The sequence below is a fragment of the Periophthalmus magnuspinnatus genome, chromosome 3 (genome assembly GCF_009829125.3).
Source record: "Periophthalmus magnuspinnatus isolate fPerMag1 chromosome 3, fPerMag1.2.pri, whole genome shotgun sequence".
Lineage (NCBI taxonomy): Eukaryota > Metazoa > Chordata > Actinopteri > Gobiiformes > Gobiidae > Periophthalmus > Periophthalmus magnuspinnatus.
In genome coordinates this window covers 12,959,390-12,978,562 of record NC_047128.1, presented here as the reverse complement: position 1 = coordinate 12,978,562, position 19,173 = coordinate 12,959,390, and the positions used below count along the sequence as shown (strand labels likewise).

The 19,173-nt window shown below is 40.7% G+C and overlaps 2 protein-coding genes across 3 annotated transcripts in view; both read left to right on the top strand.

Annotated features, from left to right (window-relative positions):
• si:ch211-71n6.4 (para-nitrobenzyl esterase) overlaps positions 1 to 2,907 on the top strand; it is a 40,738-nt gene extending 37,831 nt beyond the window's left edge. For both annotated transcript variants that reach the window (XM_033991279.2, XM_055232129.1), the window contains exon 10: positions 607 to 2,907. In XM_033991279.2, the coding sequence (XP_033847170.1) occupies positions 607 to 755 (149 nt within the window). In that variant the 3' untranslated portion in view covers positions 756 to 2,907. The remainder of the gene's footprint in view (positions 1 to 606) is intronic.
• A 751-nt stretch (positions 2,908 to 3,658) lies between these two features.
• LOC117393801 (USP6 N-terminal-like protein) lies at positions 3,659 to 19,010 on the top strand. Its single transcript, XM_033991810.2, has 15 exons — positions 3,659 to 3,765; positions 5,299 to 5,372; positions 6,237 to 6,322; positions 6,900 to 6,939; positions 7,310 to 7,390; positions 7,512 to 7,619; positions 8,827 to 8,936; positions 9,696 to 9,744; positions 10,051 to 10,171; positions 10,358 to 10,452; positions 10,569 to 10,634; positions 15,998 to 16,097; positions 16,180 to 16,332; positions 17,437 to 18,810; positions 18,855 to 19,010. Exons 2-14 carry the CDS (start codon positions 5,307 to 5,309, stop codon positions 17,850 to 17,852), a joined length of 1,491 nt encoding a protein of 496 aa, XP_033847701.1. The 5' UTR covers positions 3,659 to 3,765; positions 5,299 to 5,306; the 3' UTR covers positions 17,853 to 18,810; positions 18,855 to 19,010.
• The last annotated feature ends 163 nt before the right edge of the window (positions 19,011 to 19,173 follow it).

The following is a 19,173-nucleotide window of genomic DNA, read 5'->3' as shown; positions in this document are numbered from 1 at the left end:
TGCTCCCCATGTTAAGTCACTCCCCTTCAGAGCATTATCACGTTACAGTCACCGTGCATCCCGCAAATGAAGCACATTGCATCAAGTTTGTCAAGTTGCTGTGTACAGTTTTGTATCATGTTTTTATATATTTATGGAGGGCATGGATGCTGTAGGCTTGTGGGCGGAGCATTTCGACAAAATTTTACAGCTAACCATAAGGAGGATTTGAATAAGGCTCAGGAGCGATGGCTAAAATAGCGAAACATGCATGAGTGACATCTAAAACCTCTCAGTGGTTGAGCTCACTAAGCCAAATGTCGACAGTTTGATCCGGGCTTCAACCAGTGTATACTGTTGTGTCCCTGGGCAAGACACTTCACATATTTTCCTGTGTATGAATGGTGTGGGGTGAGTTTTGATGATAGTCGGGGGGGTGTAATTATCTTTGAAAAGTTAGGATTACTTTTACAAATTGATAATCAGTGTCTGGATAAGTGCTATAAGAATAGATGGATTTTATGTGACCAATTCACTTTTTTAATAGGACTTTTTGTGCAATTGAGATGCCTATCAAACTTGGATGTTTTTGTTTTTTTCACATACTCTGTGTGTTGTTTGTTTCAGGTAAAATGGAGGCGTCATGGCCTGAGTTTCCCTCCTCTGTGGCTCTGCTCTCTCAAACCCTCACTGTGGTACAGACCAACTCCTCTGTGGTGTCGCGCTGCAGACTCTGGGAGGAGAGCGGCATGCTAGAGTATGCTTGGGTCAACTGACCCCAACTCGACTGATCCCAACTCGACTGATCCCAACTCGACTGACCCCAACTCGACTGACCCCAACTCGGCTGACCCCAACTCGGCTGACCCCAACTCGACTGACCCCAACTCGACTGACCCCAAGGCTAAAAGTCTGGGAAGTTTGTGGTTTACTTCGAGAAATATCATCACAATAGGCCAAAATCACTGGTCATGTTTTGTTTTATGCCTGAAATTTAAAGGTGTGCTTTGTAACTTTTCTGCTGGGTCTGGATGGGTTTTCAAGGAGATTGCTTAGTTAATGCTGTACTATGAGACACTTCGGGCAAAGATCAACATCAACATGGAAACAAGCAAACTCTGCAAACAGAAATGTATTCAGACCTGATTATTAAATAGGAACTATTCACATGTAAAACATGGGACAGAAAGAGGGAAAGTGGAAAATGTTTTTAAAGGGAGGGTATGAAGTTTAAACATCTACAGAGCACACTTCAGAATGTATTACAATCACAACTGAACCTGTTACCTGTGCCCATAGGACAGGACAGGCCACATGTGAAAGCTTAAAGCCTTCAGAATTCACTCACTGAGCTGCATAGGCTGCACTAGCACTGATCCATGATTGGATGCACGTGCTGGGGTTTAGGTTGTGATGATTATGATCAGAGAGAGTCCTTTTAGGTTTAAACCAACTGGATTTCGGCTTTGAAACAGGCATCCCAAATGAGAGACTTGTGTGAGTCTCATTCTGCTTTCTGAACATGTCTACCTCGTATCTGGGGACAGATAGTTCATGTGTATTACATTTAAAACATAACTTCTGCATACCCTCCCTTTAAGTTTGTAAAATATAACTGAGCGAAAATGTATCAGGGATTTTTCCTACAAGAGGGAAATATTTATTTTCTCTTTTATTTCAAATTCTACCTGTGGTTTCTGTATCCTTCTTAACCAAATCTCCATACTTTTTATGCCTGCATTTTACCGTCTTAAAAACAAAAAAAACCCCTACTAGTTCATTTTTAAACCGTTTGTAGAGAAGTTATTCCTCACTTGCCTTATGCATTCAGAGCCTTTACCTTATGCATTCAGCATTCACTTTTCCCCAACTTTCAGAGGCCAGTGGATTGCTGTCACTGTAATGCTATCAAGAACTAGCATGCTAACACGCTTCCTGATGATCAGACTATAAAACACTTTCTAATTAGATGCAGGCAGTACACAGCAGACTTATTCTAAATTCAAGAGCTGCTTATACACTATATCTGTACAGAGGCAGGTGACATTTTGCTCAGATACATAGAAATTAGATAGCTACAAGTTATCTAAGCTTAGTTTTAGAGTTATCTAAGCTTAGTTTTAGTTTCTAAGTCATTTTCAGTTAGCAAAATCTATGCAATTACAATTTAAATTTTATAACATTTATTTTCTCAAGCATGACATTAAATGTCAGTTTATAATTTTCATGTCGAGGGCATTTCAAACCTGTTTAAGATGAATATTGATACTTTGCAGCTGATGTCATCAATATTCCCTGGGGGAAGAAGCTAACTAGAGGCACTACTTTGAGAGGCTTTGAAAAGCGCATTACAAGTGTAAGTGTATTATTACTACTCTGCCTGAAGCTCTGTTACTGAAATTAGACTTTAATCTGAACTTTATTTTAACACAATCAGACCATAAATGAATGACTTAGTTGCAACTACAACAGGGGAGCTGATTTGTGCATTTAAACATGTCTCTGTCAAATAACATTACAGTCACAAGCTAGCTAGTATTAGCCAATAGTTTTTCTGTTAGTCACTCTCACTTTTTTGTTGAAAATAAAAACACCTAAATAGGACTTGTATTGATCACAGATTCCTGAAAATGTGTTGTTTAAAACCAATTAGTATTTTTTTTCTTGAGTTTTCAGAGAATCGAAAAATATCAGGCTGTGTTTGCAAATGTGAGCATTGTATCACTATGGTAACTACTGAATATTCTACCATAAACCTGCATGCAGAACCCCCCTGCATGATGTCACTGCAAAGTATCATTAATGTGTTTGTATGGCCAGGCTGGTTTATTTTGCACTGATTCACTAATGCCATTCAAGCTATGCACTTTACCACTGTGATTTCTGAGTTGTACAATCTTTAAACTCTTAATAAATGCAGCTTCACCAGTGAGTCTCAGTTTATTCCTTGTCATGGTTTAGTCCAGGACTAAACCAGAATTAAATGGGTACATCTGGACTAAACAGGAATAACAAATAAACACAGGACAAAACATGGACCAATTTGGGCTAAGCCAGGGCTAAAATATTATTGATTTAATAAACAATAAACGTTACTGAACCAGGACAGAACCAGGATGTTTCAGGATAAATTCAAGCAATACTTATAAAAAAGTAAAAAAAAACAAAACAAACTTTTCTCTTTTGGTAGGATTTTTAGTTCATCATTTTAATCAGGCCTCATTGAACCATGGATTTGATCCAGTTAAAACCAGTCTTCTGGAATAAAACTTGAGTCCTATTACCTTACTGGCCAAGCACATGGAAAATATTAGGTACTGGCCCTTTAAATTTTCCTTTTCAATTAGTAACAATCTATTCAATTAGGATATCAACTTAATTTTATTTATCTTCCTAAAAATTAAATTACCTGGGTAAAAGTAGTTCAGTATTAGTCTTGGTTTGAAAAGCACATTGACCAAACCTTATCAAAAACCCGTGTGTTGATTTCACATGACCTTTTAGCGCCCTCTAGTGCAATTCTAACACACACGCACTTAAAATAAACCTTTTCAATTACAACTCTCGATCCCGTCCTGCAGGTGGCGCTATTCCTCAGCTATAACTCATACATTATTACCGTACAGCTATGGATCTGTTCTTGGAGGCTACTGCGCAGACTCAGTGCGTTCTCCCCCTGGTCCCGGAGCGAGCATCGGCCTTTTGTTGTTTTTGTGCCCGGCTTTGCGCTCAGCTGCTGCGGGGGAGGATGAGCCGAGGAGCCGCGACCAGGAGCGGAGGAGCACGGTAACAACCAGACCCATATTCTCGCTCCCATCTTTTGTTTTAAATGTGTGTTTTTGACTGATAATTGAAGCGAAATCATTGCGTTCGGACCGTGACATATTTTAGCATCCCTTCATCGCTCCGGTAGTTTTGGCTGGATGCGAGCTCCAGTGTTAGGCCTACACGCCCCCAAACCATCAGCTACACAGACCAGTACCTCCGGGATTACCATTTTTATCTTATAACGCATAGATTATATATGTATAGCAGATATAGGCTAGTGCTGGCAATGACAACCACAGCATCCTCCATACCTAGTACAATTAGGTCATATATTAATGGTCCTATATTGTGCAAAATTGACTCTTGTGAGCTTTAAGTCATGTTCTAATGTTGTTACTTCATCAAGAACATACCTGGAGTTATGTTTTATTTCATTCACACATGTTTGAGTAATCCTTTATTATTAGTCTGTCTACATTTCCAAGCTCTAAATGCTCTGTTCCACCTTGTGATGTCACGAAGTGGTAGTTTTTAAGGTAACCGCTACGTTTTACCTTTAGTTCAGTGGAGATGAGCAATTCCAGAGCTGAAATTATCCAAATGATTCTAGTGTAGGTGTATGGAGTTTAAACACACAGTGGAGCACTTCCTGTATTACCACGTGACATCACAAGGTGGAACAGAGTGTTTTCAGTTTGAGAGAAGGACTTAGCCTAAATCATGCAAGGTTTATGTGTTAAACTTGTGTGAATAAAACAAAACACAACTCGTTATGTTTTTTATAAGAAAACTATATTATAACATAGATCAGAAAAATGTGTAATGTGAGCCCTTTAATGCGTTCAGAGTGTGTTAAGTTATGTGGAATTGTAAGGCTCTCTGACACAAACTGTAAAATATAACAGTTTTGCTTGTGACTAGACTGAATAACTTAAATATTTACTCATGATATTTCAAATACTAAAATACCGTATTGGTTGCCTTCCCAATAACCCTTTAAAACAGTACACCCACACATCATGAAGTATTTTTGAGTTGGCAGCGGCTAAGACCTTGGTAAAGATTGGTGGTTTGGTTTGCTATCAGCACTGCACACAAAGTATTTCACTCAACCACTTTGCATGTGTGAGGTTGTGAGTGTTGAAAGACCAGAGGCACAGATTGGCAAATGTCTAAATCTGTCCCAGGGCAACTGCGGCCACGTGAGTAGTTTACAGAGGAGTGTGAATAGAAATCGTAAAGCAACTGATACAATACTCTCTTATCTTACATGCATATATGACATAAGGGCTGCAACATTAATCAATCAATTGAATCTAAAGATAAAGCTAACATCAACTAGCATGCGAACAAGGTACTTTCTGATTACCGGACAATAAATGCTTTATAATTGGATGCAGACAGTACACAGCAGACGTCAAGAGCTGCTTATACAATACAATCAATAAATAAATACAATAAAATCTGTACAGGGGGAAAAAAACATCAGGTATTGGTCCTTTAATACATTGTAAGAATTATAAGATGAAAGGTCTCTGTCTTGTGTTGCAGACAGTGACATGAAGAAGGACGTGGAGACGCTGATCGCAGAGGAACGAGCCGACATCCTCCTCAAATATGCCACAGTCAGTACACTTAAATGGACAGTCCAAATCAAATAACCCAATCATAATCTGATAACCCTATAATTTGATCTCATTATTGCTGTGTGTTTACATCCCCAAGAGAAATCAGATTACTCACATCGGATCTAATTGGCTTTGTTTATATGCAAGCCAAAATCGGATTATAATCTGATTTCTGAACATTAAAAGTTATAGAAATGATAAACTCCAATATCTCAAATGAGTTGTCAGAGGGAGCATGATCAAAAAACATGAAAGATGTTGCTGTTTACATGTTGTTTTAATAATCTTAAATGTTCAGAAATCAGATTATAATCAGATTTTTGGTGTGCATGTAACCACCGCTACATATACATAATCTGATAACTCCAGAAATCAGATAACATCTGATTTTTGGTGTGCATGTAAACGTAGCCAGTGAAACTAAACAGAACAAAACCAAGACTAAACAAGACCTAAAGAAGACCTAAACCAGACCTAAACTAGGACTAAACCAGGACACAACCAGGAGTGAACCAGAACTAAACCAGGACTAAACTGGGACAAAACCTGAACTAAACCAGAACAAAACTAAGACTAAACTAGACCTAAACCTGAACTAAACAAGGGGTCCAGGACTAAACCAGAACTAAATAGGGCTACATTTGAGGTGCATGTAACTGCAGCCTCTGTTTACATAACATTTACATAATCTGATATCTCCAGAAATCAGATATAGATCAAATCTTTGGTGTGTGTCTAAACATAGTGAGTCTAGCTTCATGTGTGTGCTACAGACAGAGGCTACAGACTAATGGCTTCACTGTGGAGAGCTGATTTTAATTACTTTTGTGGTATGTTGAAATATGTTTTTGTTGTGTTCAGGGCAGACAGGGCGGGGTGCAGGTCCACCCCTGGGAGGACGGAGACTTCAGCATCTATAAAGTGGTCGACCGCCTCGGCTTCATGCAGTCAGTATCTGTGCATTTAAATATTATAAGGAATCATGTCATTGAAAATACACCTTGAAAAGGGGGGCCACAGTATCAGTTTCAGTTCGAATTCTATACACATGTATTTGACAGTTATGAAGCGGTAACTGTAGTCAGGAGAGTAGACACAGTTTGGACCTTCATCCTATTCATTTATATTATGGGGGGCCCATGTGAGGCTTCTTGCCCTGGGCCTGATATTTTCGACAGGCCTGACTTTAGTTCATGCGACAAAATTCTTGACTCTATTTTACTATATTTTAACATTAAGTTGGAGGATGGAAAGAATTTGCCATGTAACTGTCAGATTGTAGATTTGTTGACCTGGTTTATGGTTAATGTCGCTGTAATTACTGGGTCTATCCACAAAAACTGGCACAAAATTTTAATAAATAAAATAAACCAAAATAAGCAGGTTTGTGGAGCCAGTTTGGATATTTCTTTCAGAAACAGTAAATCTCCCCCCTGCCCTCCATCTGAAATTATAACATCATCAAATTTTAGACAGTGAGCGCAGCCCATTGTGGCTGTGGCACTAATGTGGTGTTTGTTTCAGTGAGAAGGAGCTTCCACTCCCCAGCGCACAAGAGGAGAAGGTACGAAACATAAAACACTGCAGCTAAAAGAGAACACTTTTATACAGTGTATTTATTTTTGTTTGCTCAAAGCTGAAGCTTGAACCTGAAAACTTTTGTCAGGATATTACCATGTACATGGTAAAAATAACCCCTTAAATTATGTGAAAAGTACTTTTTACTTTTTAGTCCAGTTCAAAAATGTAGTGAAGTAAAAGTAAAACATATCCACAATAAAATGAACTTAAGTAAAGTACAGATACCTAAAAAGTGTACTTAAGTACAGTACTTTACTACTTTTACTTGGTTACCTTCCACCACTGCACTCATATTATGTAAATTGTATGAATTAGAGACTCATGTTCATGCTGTGTGTTGTGTTGATTGACAGCTGAAGCAACAGGGGCTGGACAGAGCAGAGAAATGGCTGAAGATGGTGAAGAAGTGGGACAAGTACAAACGCAGTGAGAAGGTCAGATATATCATATATATATATATATATATACACGGTATATATCTTGTGACTCTAGAGCATATCCAATCCGTGTTTATTCATATTAAAATTTGCATGTTCCTGCTCTGTGTGTGTTCAGTTGGTGAAGCGTGTGTACAAAGGCATTCCGGCTCAGGTCCGGGGACAGGCCTGGGCTCTGATCCTGGAGGTGGAGAAGATCCGGAGGGAAAACCCAGGAAAGTACCAGGTCAGAACCCAGTGTGAGCCTTCCTCCTCCTGTATGTCCACGGCCCCTCCCCTGCCCAAACCATCTCAGTCTGGCAGCTAGAGATGCCATACACATCAGCTAGTCAAGGACTGATATGAAAAGAAGTATTTATTTGGTTCAGGATATCTGTAAAAGTGAGGCTATGTACAATTTTTATTTTAAATTTCATCTCCATGTCCCCAGATACGAGGCAAACATGTTCAAATGTCATATATCTTTTACTAATAAAAACTATAATGCTGATTTAGTCTTAGTTACAAAAACATTGGTCATGTTGTTTATGTTCTTATTTAGTGTTTTAGTTTTCAAGACGATTATCCACTCAGAAAGAAGAATGAGCCTCACACGTGTCTCTCATTTGGGTTGCCAGTTTCAATGTTGTTTAAACCTAACAGGACTCTCTCTGATCTGATTGGTCACTACCTAAACCCCAACACCTGCAGCCAATCATGAATCACTGTTAGTGCAGCCTCTGCAGGTCAGTGAGTGAATTCTGGAGCTTTCACATGAGGCCTGTCATATACTGAGAATGAGAACAACTTGAATGTGTCTCCATCTGCAGGTTAAGGCTCTGGACACAGGTTCAGTTGTGACTGTAGTACCCAGCTACATACCCTACCTTTACAGGTCCTATATTATGCAAAACTGACTTTTGTGAGCTTTATAATGCTGTTACCTTAGCACAAAGATGCGTGGTGTCGTGTTTTGTTTATTCAGATGTTTGAGTAACCCTTAATTATTATTATCTGTCTATATCTTTAAGGCTCAAAATGCTCTGTTCCCCCTTGTGATGTCATGAAGTGATAGTTTTCAAGTTAACAGCTCCTTTTACCTTAATTTCAGTAGAGATTGGTAATTTCGAGGATGAAATCATCCAAATGATTCTAGTGAAGGTGTATGGAGTAAAAAAAACACAGTGGAACACTCCCTGTATTACTACATGACATCACAAGGTGGAACAGCATGTTTTGTGTGTTTTTGAGAGAATAACTTAGCCTAAATATGGAAAGTGTGTGTGTTAAATGTGTGTGAATTAAGCAAAATACAACTCCAGGTCTGTTTGTGATGAGGAAACAACATTATAACACAGAAAATATAGTAATAGAGTAAGAGCCCTTTAATGTTTAGGCAGATGACTGAATGCGCTCCATCTAATGCCCCTTCTCTGTGTTTGTTGTGTTATCAGAGGATGAAAGATCAGGCCCTGGTGTACTCATCTGAGATTAAACAGATTGACCTGGACATAAACCGCACCTTCAGGAAACACGTCATGTTCATGGAGAGGTTTGGAGTCAAGTGAGTTCAGCGCCTCCTAAATTTTAAGACGTTAAATGCATTATTAGACCTGTGTAGCCTCAGTTTTTCATAATAAAGGTCTTTGTTGGTTCTATCTTTTTGGGGACATGTTAATGAGGAGGACCCAATGCTTCTTTCTTTTTATTATCTACAGCTGATATTTCAAAATGCAGAGAAAAAGTATACCTTAAAGAGTAACTGCCAGAACGTAACATCTGATTTATAATTTAAAGTTGAGGTAATATGAAAAACAAAACATGAAATAAAGCACAAAATCTGTTATTTTCAAAGAAGAGACACAAAAATGATCATATCCAAAGGAGCTGTAGACTTACTCTCAGTGGGAACAGTAACCACAAGTAAGAGTACTGTTATTTCAATAAAAGTGTATTTCAAGTAGGAGTTAAAGTATGCTGCTAGAAAAGTTCTCTGAAAAGTACAATATATTAAAAAAATTACTCAAGTAAACGTAACTGAATACTACCCTCATCTCTTTTTGAAACACATATTGTTTGTATTTTATTATGTGTCAAAAAATATGCTATTAAATATATCCATGTTTTGCCTTGATACAAGTAAAGGGTTACAGAAATAGTTTGTACATTTGGTTTTGTTAAATGGAGGTGTAAAGTGAGTGACATCAGTGACCGCAGCCAGAGCGATGGAAACTCTGGACCACAAGAACTCCCAAGAATTCAGTTTGAACCACATAAATATAACTGCTACTGCTCCACTCAATAACTGTATCTACTGTTACAGGCAGCAGTCTCTCTTCTATGTGCTCGCTGCGTACTCAGTCTACAACACAGTAAGAAACATCTGACCTTCTCCTCTGCATCCTCTGACCCTCTCTGCTACATCCTCTGCTCCTCTGACCTTCTCTTCTGCATCCTCTGCTCATCTGATCCTCTTCTCTGCATGTTCTGCTCCATCTGCCTCTCACCTTTGCGTCCTCTGCTCCATCTGACCCTCTTTTCGTCATGCTCTGCTCCATCTGACCCTCTCCTCTTACCCTCTGCTCTTCCTCTGCTCCTTCTCTGCATTCTCTTTTTCATCTGACTGTCCTCTTCCTCCTCTCCTCCCTGCTTCCTGACCTTTTGTGTCTGTGCTGTAGGAAGTGAGCTACTGCCAAGGTATGAGTCAAATCGCTGCTCTGTTGTTGATGTTCATGAATGAAGAGGACGCGTTCTGGGCCCTGACTCAGCTCCTCACTGACCACAAACACGCCATGCACGGTTAGCATATTCAATTACAGTTTTGTGCATTATTCATTCCCTCCACACTCTGTCGTGGGAAGCTACTATTTTAGCCACAGATGCCGTGGGGCAGACTGACAGAAGTGAGGCTGCCAATCTACGTTATCTGATTCTAACTACATTCATACTTTAAAACCTCCTGAATAGCCCCTCGTGTGTTTGCAGGTTTCTTTGTCCCTGGATTTCCCAAACTGCAGCGTTTCCAAAGTCACCACGACCAGGTTCTGTCCAAACTGTTGCCCAAGCTCAAGAGGCACATGGTACAGTTCTTCTCTGGCTTTATTTTAAAGGGCACTAGAGCTGCAGCTAACGAGTATTTTAGTAGTCGACTAGTCAAACAAGTCTATTATGTATGTATGCCTGTGTTTGTGCTCAGGACCGGGAGCAGATGTCCACCGGTATCTACAGCACCAAATGGTTCATGCAGTGTTTCATCGAGAGGGTGAGACAATAATAAAAATAATAATAATAATGATAATGATACATTTTATTTATAAGCTTCTTTCTAACACCCAAGGTCACATTACACAGCATAAACACATATATTATTAATTGTTATTATCATAATAATCAAAACAAAAGACTACAACTTCATTAAAGAGGCACTATGAAACTTTTTCTGGCGGTGAGTCTGCTTCCTGCTTGTCTCCATGGAGCTGTTATTGCTTTGCCTGGAATGGAATGAAACACAGTATGGCATTAAACTTACCGGTATCTATTTTGCATGTATTAAATTACAAGTGTTTTTATTTAGACAAAGATTTTTAAACCATTTTCACTTTTTTTTTTTTTTTTAAACAAAATTTTTGACGAGCCAGCAACATGTCCGCGGGAAGAAACAAAAGGAATTCTTTCTGCGAACGCTGTCGGAACTATCAACAACAAATTATTGAGCTACAAGCACGGATATTTGTTTTAGAATCTGAAAAAGGACTTCACCAAACGCTTCCTGTGACCTCCAGTGGTAAGCAACCCACAGCTACTTTCAGAGAAGAGAGTGAAAAATCTGCTACTTTCAACTTAAACCTGAGTGATACGGTGTCTTTTCCAAAACTTTGTAAAGACAAGAATTTCAAGCCAACGCGACAAGTGATAAGAGACAATGCTAATATAGTTACATCACCCAAAATACAACTTACAAACAGATTTTTACCACTGTCACAGACTGATGTTGATGTTAATATACAAACAGAAAATGGATTTTTGTCGCAAAACAAGAGCAATGAAGTTGGCAAAAGAGCGGCGGCAGACAGGCGGTCTGTGCCAAACGTCAAGGTCAGAGATACGCTGCTGCTAGGAGACGGTGCTATCAGAGATGTGACTCACAGAGGAATCCAAACTTGCTCGTACCCCAGTCACACTGTCTCTGAGATTACAAAACTCCTCCCAAAAGTTTTGTCAACACACCAAGGAGCTAAACAGCTGATTGTGCACGTGGGTGCAGTTGACACCAGAATGAATGAAACTGAAATCTTGAAAAAGCATTTCATTGAATTATTTGAGGAGCTTGATAAAGTGGAGGTTAAGACTTTCATCAGTGGACCTCTTCCTACCATAGACAGAAGGAAGATGAACAAATTTACCCGGCTGCTTCAGCTGAACACATGGCTGTTCAACGAATGTGCAGCCAGAGGACTGCACTACATTGAGAACTTTGATCTTTTCTGGAAACGAGAGGACCTGTTCAAGGGAAATGGCCCGCACCTGAGCAGAGGTGGAGTAAGAGTGTTGACGGATAACCTCCTCCACGCTCTGAGAAACCGGCCTGGACAGGGTCCTGGGCCAGTGAGAGAAAAGAGGAATGAGAGAAGCATTCCTGCTGCACCAACCACAGACCAAGCCAATGTGTCAGCACCACCAGCAGCACCACAACTACAACCACCACCTCCCCCAGCGAAGGAGTCACCACCAGCAGCACAACCATCTCCCCCAGCGAAGGATTCAGCTGCACCACCACCTCCCCAAGAGAACAAGTCACCCCTGCCCACAGACCAACCCTGGGTCCCCTTTGCTACATCCACTCCCTCTAGGGACTCCTCACTCTCCTTTTCCTCCCCACCTTCACCTATGGCCCTTCCCGACCATCTAGAAAGTCTCATCAGATCAGGAATTAAGATGGCTCCTCTCACACCTAATATAGAGCGATCAAGAGTTCTGGCATCAACTATGCTGAACTCTTCCCCGTACCCACCTATCCCCCCTCGTCTTTCACGCAAACTCCCCCCTGCTCCGCCTCCTCGGCCCTCACCTGGTCCCTCACCCAAACTCCCCCCTGCTCATTCACCTGGTCCCTCACCCAAACTCCCCCCTCCTCGCCCTTCCCCCAGAGCTGTTATCAACAAGAGCTAGGACACACAGGGCCTCTGCTGTCTCAGGACATACAGTCATGATAAAGATAATATCATGCTGAGGCCCTGTGATGGAGCTATATCTACAGTTACACCGCGTAGACTGATTAACAGAAGGACAGTTAGACTGTCCAATCAGAGACATTTAGTTCACATTCCCTGTAAGAAGATAACATCCAGTCCTACTGAAACTAATCTGAAACTTGCTGTGCTCAATGTCAGATCTTTATGTAACAAGTCCTTTTTAATTAATGATTTTATTTCTTCTTTTAGTCTTGACTTTATGTTTTTAACTGAAACATGGCTCGACAAAAACACAGGTAATGCAATTCTAGTGGAATCAACTCCACCCAACTTCAAATTTGAATCTGAAACACGAGTAAACAAAAAAGGTGGAGGTGTGTGCGCATTTTTTAGAGATAGTTTAGTTACTCACAGATTGTCATTTGGAGTGTTTTCATCTTTTGAGTATGTTTCATTCAAAATGGAGCTAAAACAATCCCCCTCCATACTCTACTTAGTCATATACAAACCTCCCCAGCACTGTCTGAATTTTATTGATGATTTTACTGAGATGCTTTCAGTCATATGCACAGACTTTGATGGTTTAGTCATTACAGGTGATTTTAATGTACATGTGGATAATGTGTTTGACAGGAACGCTAAAGAGCTCAGTTCTGTCCTTGAAACCTTTGGCCTGACTCAGCATGTCAGCGAGCCCACCCACAACAGAGGACACACCTTGGACCTGCTCATTACAAAAGGAGTAAATATTTCAAATGTCAATGTGGTGGATGTTGCTCTGTCTGATCATTTCTGTGTCTTCTTTGACCTGTCTGTTATTCCCAAACCAGCGGCTGGTCCTGCAGTTGTTCGAAGGAGACACATAAATGATAAAACAGGTGCACTGTTCATGGAAATGATACACTTTGAAAATGCCTCATGTTCTGATGTTGATGATTTGTTGAACTCTGTAACTTCGAGTGTTTTGAATGTTCTGGACACCATTGCCCCGATGAAGGTTAAAATGGTTAAAGATAAGCAGAAAGCGCCATGGAGGAATGATGACTCGGTCAGGGCACAGAAAAGGGAGTGCCGGAGGGCCGAGCGGGAATGGCGCAAGTCAAAGCTCCAGGTTCATTATGAAATTTACAGAGAAAAGATGCACATGTACAACCACAGTTTATGTAGAACAAGGCAAAGGTATTTTTCTGACATTATTGGAAGTTGTAGTAACAACTCTCGTATCCTGTTTGCAACGGTAAACAGATTAACAAACCCCCCAGCTCCACTGCCGTTAGAACTAATTTCCACATCTAAGTGCAATGAGTTTGCAGTATTCTTTAATGACAAGGTTCAGGGTATTAAAAATGCCATAAATTCCACAACACAAATAACAACCCAGCACCCACCTAGACACTTAGAGCTGACTCACTTTACACCTGTAACTGATAAAACTGTCCAAGAGATTGTCACCAGTCTGAGTTCATCTACATGCTGCCTCGATGTGCTACCCACTAAATTTTTAAAGTCTGTGCTCAACAGTTTGCTGTCACCACTCACTCACATAGTTAATATGTCACTTCAATCTGGAACATTCCCAAGTGCTTTGAAAACTGCGGTTATCAAGCCTCTCCTAAAGAAGAGCAGTCTTGATGCCACAATATTGAACAATTATCGACCAATCTCAAATCTGCCATTTTTAGGCAAAGTCCTTGAAAAAGTTGTTTACCAACAGCTTATTAACTTCCTTGAAATGAACAACTCCTTTGATGTTTTCCAATCAGGTTTTAGACCCCACCACAGCACTGAGACTGCTCTTATCAAGGTGACAAATGACATCCGCCTGAACACTGATGCAGGCAAAGTCTCAGTCTTGATCCTGTTAGATCTGAGTGCTGCTTTTGACACTGTTGATCATGGGATCCTCTTACAGAGACTGGAGGACTGGGTGGGCATCTCTGGTACGGCACTAAACTGGTTCAAGTCCTATTTAGAAAACAGGGAGTACTTTGTTGAAATTGGAAAATGTATATCAGATAAAATGTCCCTGACCTGTGGGGTGCCCCAGGGTTCAATCCTGGGACCCCTGCTGTTCAATCTCTACATGCTGCCATTAGGCCAGTTAATACGCAGCAATAATGTGTCTTACCACAACTATGCAGATGACAATCAGATCTATGTCTCACTAGCAGCAGGTGAATATGGACCAGTGGATTCACTCTGCCACTGCATCCAACAGATCAGTGTGTGGATGCAAAACAACTTTCTCCAGCTAAACTCAGACAAGACTGAAGTTATCATCTTTGGCCCACAGAAACATAGAGAAAGTGTCAGCAGTCACCTCCAGTCTCTCTCTCTAAAACCTTCAAATCAGGCTAGAAATCTAGGGGTAATAATGGACTCAGACTTGAACTTTAACAGCCACATCAAATCAATAACATCTGCAGCTTTTTACCACCTAAAAAACATTGCAAAAATCAAAGGTATACTGTCAAAGCCAGACTTAGAGAGACTTATCCATGCATTTGTCTCCAGTAGGTTAGACTACTGTAACGGCCTGCTCACTGGCCTCTCCAAACGAGCCTTAACACAGCTGCAGTACATCCAGAATGCTGCTGCTCGGGTCCTGACTAGAACCAGGAAGTATGAGCACATAAGTCCTGTGCTCAGGTCTCTGCACTGGCTTCCTGTAGCTCAAAGAATAGACTTTAAAGCAGCTCTGCTTGTGTATAAGTCTCTCCATGGCCTAAGTCCAAAGTATATCTCCGACATGTTAGTGCCATATGAACCATCTCGCAATTTGAGGACTTCAGGGATCGGCCTCCTGCTGGTGCCCAGAGTCAGGACTAAACATGGGGAATCAGCGTTTAAATTTTATGCAGCTAAAACTTGGAACAGTCTTCCTGAAGATGTGAGACAGGCCTCTACTTTGACAATGTTTAAATCCAGACTCAAAACAGTTCTGTTTAGCTGTGCATATGACTGACAGGTTTTTATTCTGCACTCTTCTCTTTTAATGTTGATTTTATGATGATTATTTGTGATTATTTATGTTTGATTTGTGTGATTTTAATGTCTTTCTTATTCTGTAAAGCACTTTGAATTACCTTGTGTACGAATTGTGCTATACAAATAAACTTGCCTTGCCTTGCCTTGCCTTTATTTCTCAAAATACATTGATAAACACACATTCTTACTGTGAGTAGGATCACTTCCCCACAGATCTGACCTGTAACTTGACTTGGTAGTGTCACCTGCTCATCTCCGTGGAGATATATAAATTGATAATTTAATTTTCATAGACTAAACATTATGGGCACTAGCAGAGGGTGTGAAATCAGTTTGCTTTAAAAGATCAGTTTGGAAAGGCACAATGGAAGATACATTTTTATTTATTCCAATACCTGTATACAATTGTCATGACCTACTTGCCCTTTGACCTTTTGACCTCCAGACGCCATTCAGCCTGACCCTTCGTCTGTGGGACATCTTCATCTTGGAGGGAGAGAGGCTGCTCACCGCCATGTCCTATACCATCCTTAAAATACACCGCAGTGAGTCCAGATGCCCTCCCATTCTGTCTTCTCTCAGTGAGGAGGTTGTGGGTTTGACTCCTGATCTGTGTTGTGTTTTCAGAGCGTTTGATGCGTATGTCATTGGAGGAGCTGAGAGACTTCCTGCAGGAGCGGATTGCTGTGTCTCTGTCCCTCAGTGATGACCTCATAATCGAGCAGCTGCAGGGAGCCATGTCTGAGCTGAGGAAGAGGAAGCTCGACCTGCCTCCTCCAGGTGAAAAATAACAACTTTATTCATTTACAAACTGACGCGCTCAAAAAGTACATTATTAAAAGCCTTTATTACCACATGGCAAATTAGGATAGTTTTTGTCTTTTATCCTAATTTGCCATTTGCTAATAAATACTTTTAATCATTTTGCACTTTTTATATTTGAGACTCGTCCCTACACTGAAGAGTACCAAAAGGACAATCTCTACACATCCAAGTAGCGCTCCTGCCTTCCAAAGTTTTGCAAACTTCATTCATTGCATTTAAAACCAGTGTGTTTAAATATCATCTACTAATAAGCTGCCTCCAGGTAGACTGACAGACGCCCACCAGCAACTACCAACACATTCATACTAGACAATGTGGGTGAAGTGTCTTGCCTAAGAACACAATGTCAGAACTGGGTCAGAATAGGAATCAAACCTATGACCTTCGGATTGGTGGACACGTGCTCTAACCACAGAGTAACTGTCACTACAAAACCCTGGATTTGAGGTCATTCACCACATAAACAATGTTAACATTTACCAGGTTAAACAGGTTAAATCCAGTGTAAATCCAACAATATTCTGTCATTTAACACGAGACAGTTGCAAATGTAGCAAAATAGTATCTCACCACTGAGTGTGGGGTGAACGAATTAGTGTCAAAAAACTAAAATTTCCAACTTGATTTTGATACTAAAGAATAGACTCAGACTTTAGAATGTGATTTTCAACTTTAAATGGTAGTACCTTCTTTTCTGGTCCCATGTGGCCTTATATCTGTGTAATCCCTCAGTCGTCCAGGGAGGTTCCATAGTGGTCCCTGGGCGTTTACTGTTCTATGTGTCTTATACTTGTTCAGATACAGCTCAATATCATTCTAAAGCTATTCAGGAAAGCTTCATTTCTGTCCTATGACTTTTTTTTTGTATCGATACCTCCTCAAATATAAAAAAAATAATAATCTAATTTCAATACTAGCTTTAGTATTGATTACTATCTGATTATTGATACTTTTGACAGCCCTAGGATGAAATGCACTGTAAAGCTCCTTAAGTGTCTTAAAAGGTGCTAAATAAATCCAATGCATTATCATTAAAAACTGCGTCTTCATGTTTTTCAGGGAAAGCAGAGGAGTTGCCCCTTCGTCCTCTGGGACAGGACCTTCCAGCGCTGCTCCTCAGTCACAGACCCGCTCTGGCCTGCCCTCCTCTGCCTCTCTCTCCCGACCAGAGCCCATCTAAAGACCCCCGTGCTCTGGAGCCCCCCGTGGACCCCCTCCCCTCCCTGGATCCTGTCCTCATCCACCGCACCGCCCTTGCCTCCCCGGAAGACTCCCCCCTCACAGGACCCCCACCTTACCAGTCCCCCCAGGCCCGCCTTACCCCTCCTCCAGACCCCTCCTCCAGGATCACCAGGACTCTCTCCGCTCCTGTGGCCCAGTCTGAGGTGCTGTGTCTGGGGATCAGTCAGTCTGAAAGTCTGGCTCCTGTCCCACTCCTCGTCCAGGACGGTTCGGATACAGAGGAGGGGTCATGAAGTGGACTGAATGTACCAAGCAATTGACTTTTAAGACGCTGTATTATCAAACTATTTTTTGTATTTAAAGCTCGATTTAGGATAATTTAAACATAAAAAAAACTTCACTGCCAGCAAGACAAAATCAAAATTCATGCCAGATGCCCTCCTGTCTCGGTACATGATGTAACTTTTCTGGTTGAGAGTATGCCTTCTTTTTTCTCTATGGAGGTGTTAATTCTTTACCAAGATTGTTCCACAGTAATATAAACTTATATTAATGTATCTCCATGGAGACAAACAAGTGACATCGCAAGGCTAGGTTACTGGTCAGGACTGTGGAGAGGTGAGGCTGCTTAGTGTTTTTCAGCAATAAAAACACCTGCAATTAACTACATGCTAAGTAGATAGGTTTAATGTCATACTGTGGAACATACAAGGCCTTTGATACACTCTCCCATTCTAGACACTCACACCTGACCAGGAGAGAAGATATGAGCCAGGATATGGTTCCAGACCCACTCCTCTGTGTAAAGTTTTGTCAAAGCGTGTGATAATACTTGTGCCCCACCCGCCTTGAGACAGACTGACAAAGGAGTGGCAGCCATTCTCAGTGTAATATCCAGGTTTTGTCTACAGTGTAAAAGGATTTATATGTCAGAATCTTGATAAGCACAATCCATGTTCACAAAAGCTGTTTAACTGCCCTGAACAATAAGAATCGATATTGCTGTTTAAGTATCAGTGAGCTACCAGTGCCAAGCTAATACATGTGTGCCAATGTTCTCAATAATACTCACCAGTTTGAAGGTCCTAGATTATGTTGCATTGGTTTTTTGAGGTTTTAGTCATGTTAGAATGCTGTTAAATCATCCAAAATATGTCTGTGTTTCAATCATGCTTTGAGTTATCGCTAAAATTGACATCTGCTTGGTTCCACCTTGTGATGTCATTAGGTGTTAATCCAGGAGATGGCCATGTTTTAAAGGCTGAAATACTTTGACTTGTTTTCTATATACTTAGGTCTAAATTTCAAACTATCATTTTGAAGTGTCTGTGCTAAGGTGTCTAAAACTCTAAATACTACATAGTGTAGGACCTTTAAGCTACAGTGCCATGTTTGAACAAACTTGAACCACAGATTGTCCTGAAATGTTGTTTTTTTTTCTTCAATGGTGATGTTTTTAAGGAGCACACTGAACCATGACTGCTCTGCTGAGTTCTGTGCTGCTCCTGTAGACTCGTGTACAGTTAAAGAGGAGCTTTTGTAAACGATTTACGCTAAAGCAGGTTTTATTTTTTGTAACTGGTCTGATGCCTTATGTTTGTGTGAGCTGGCTCA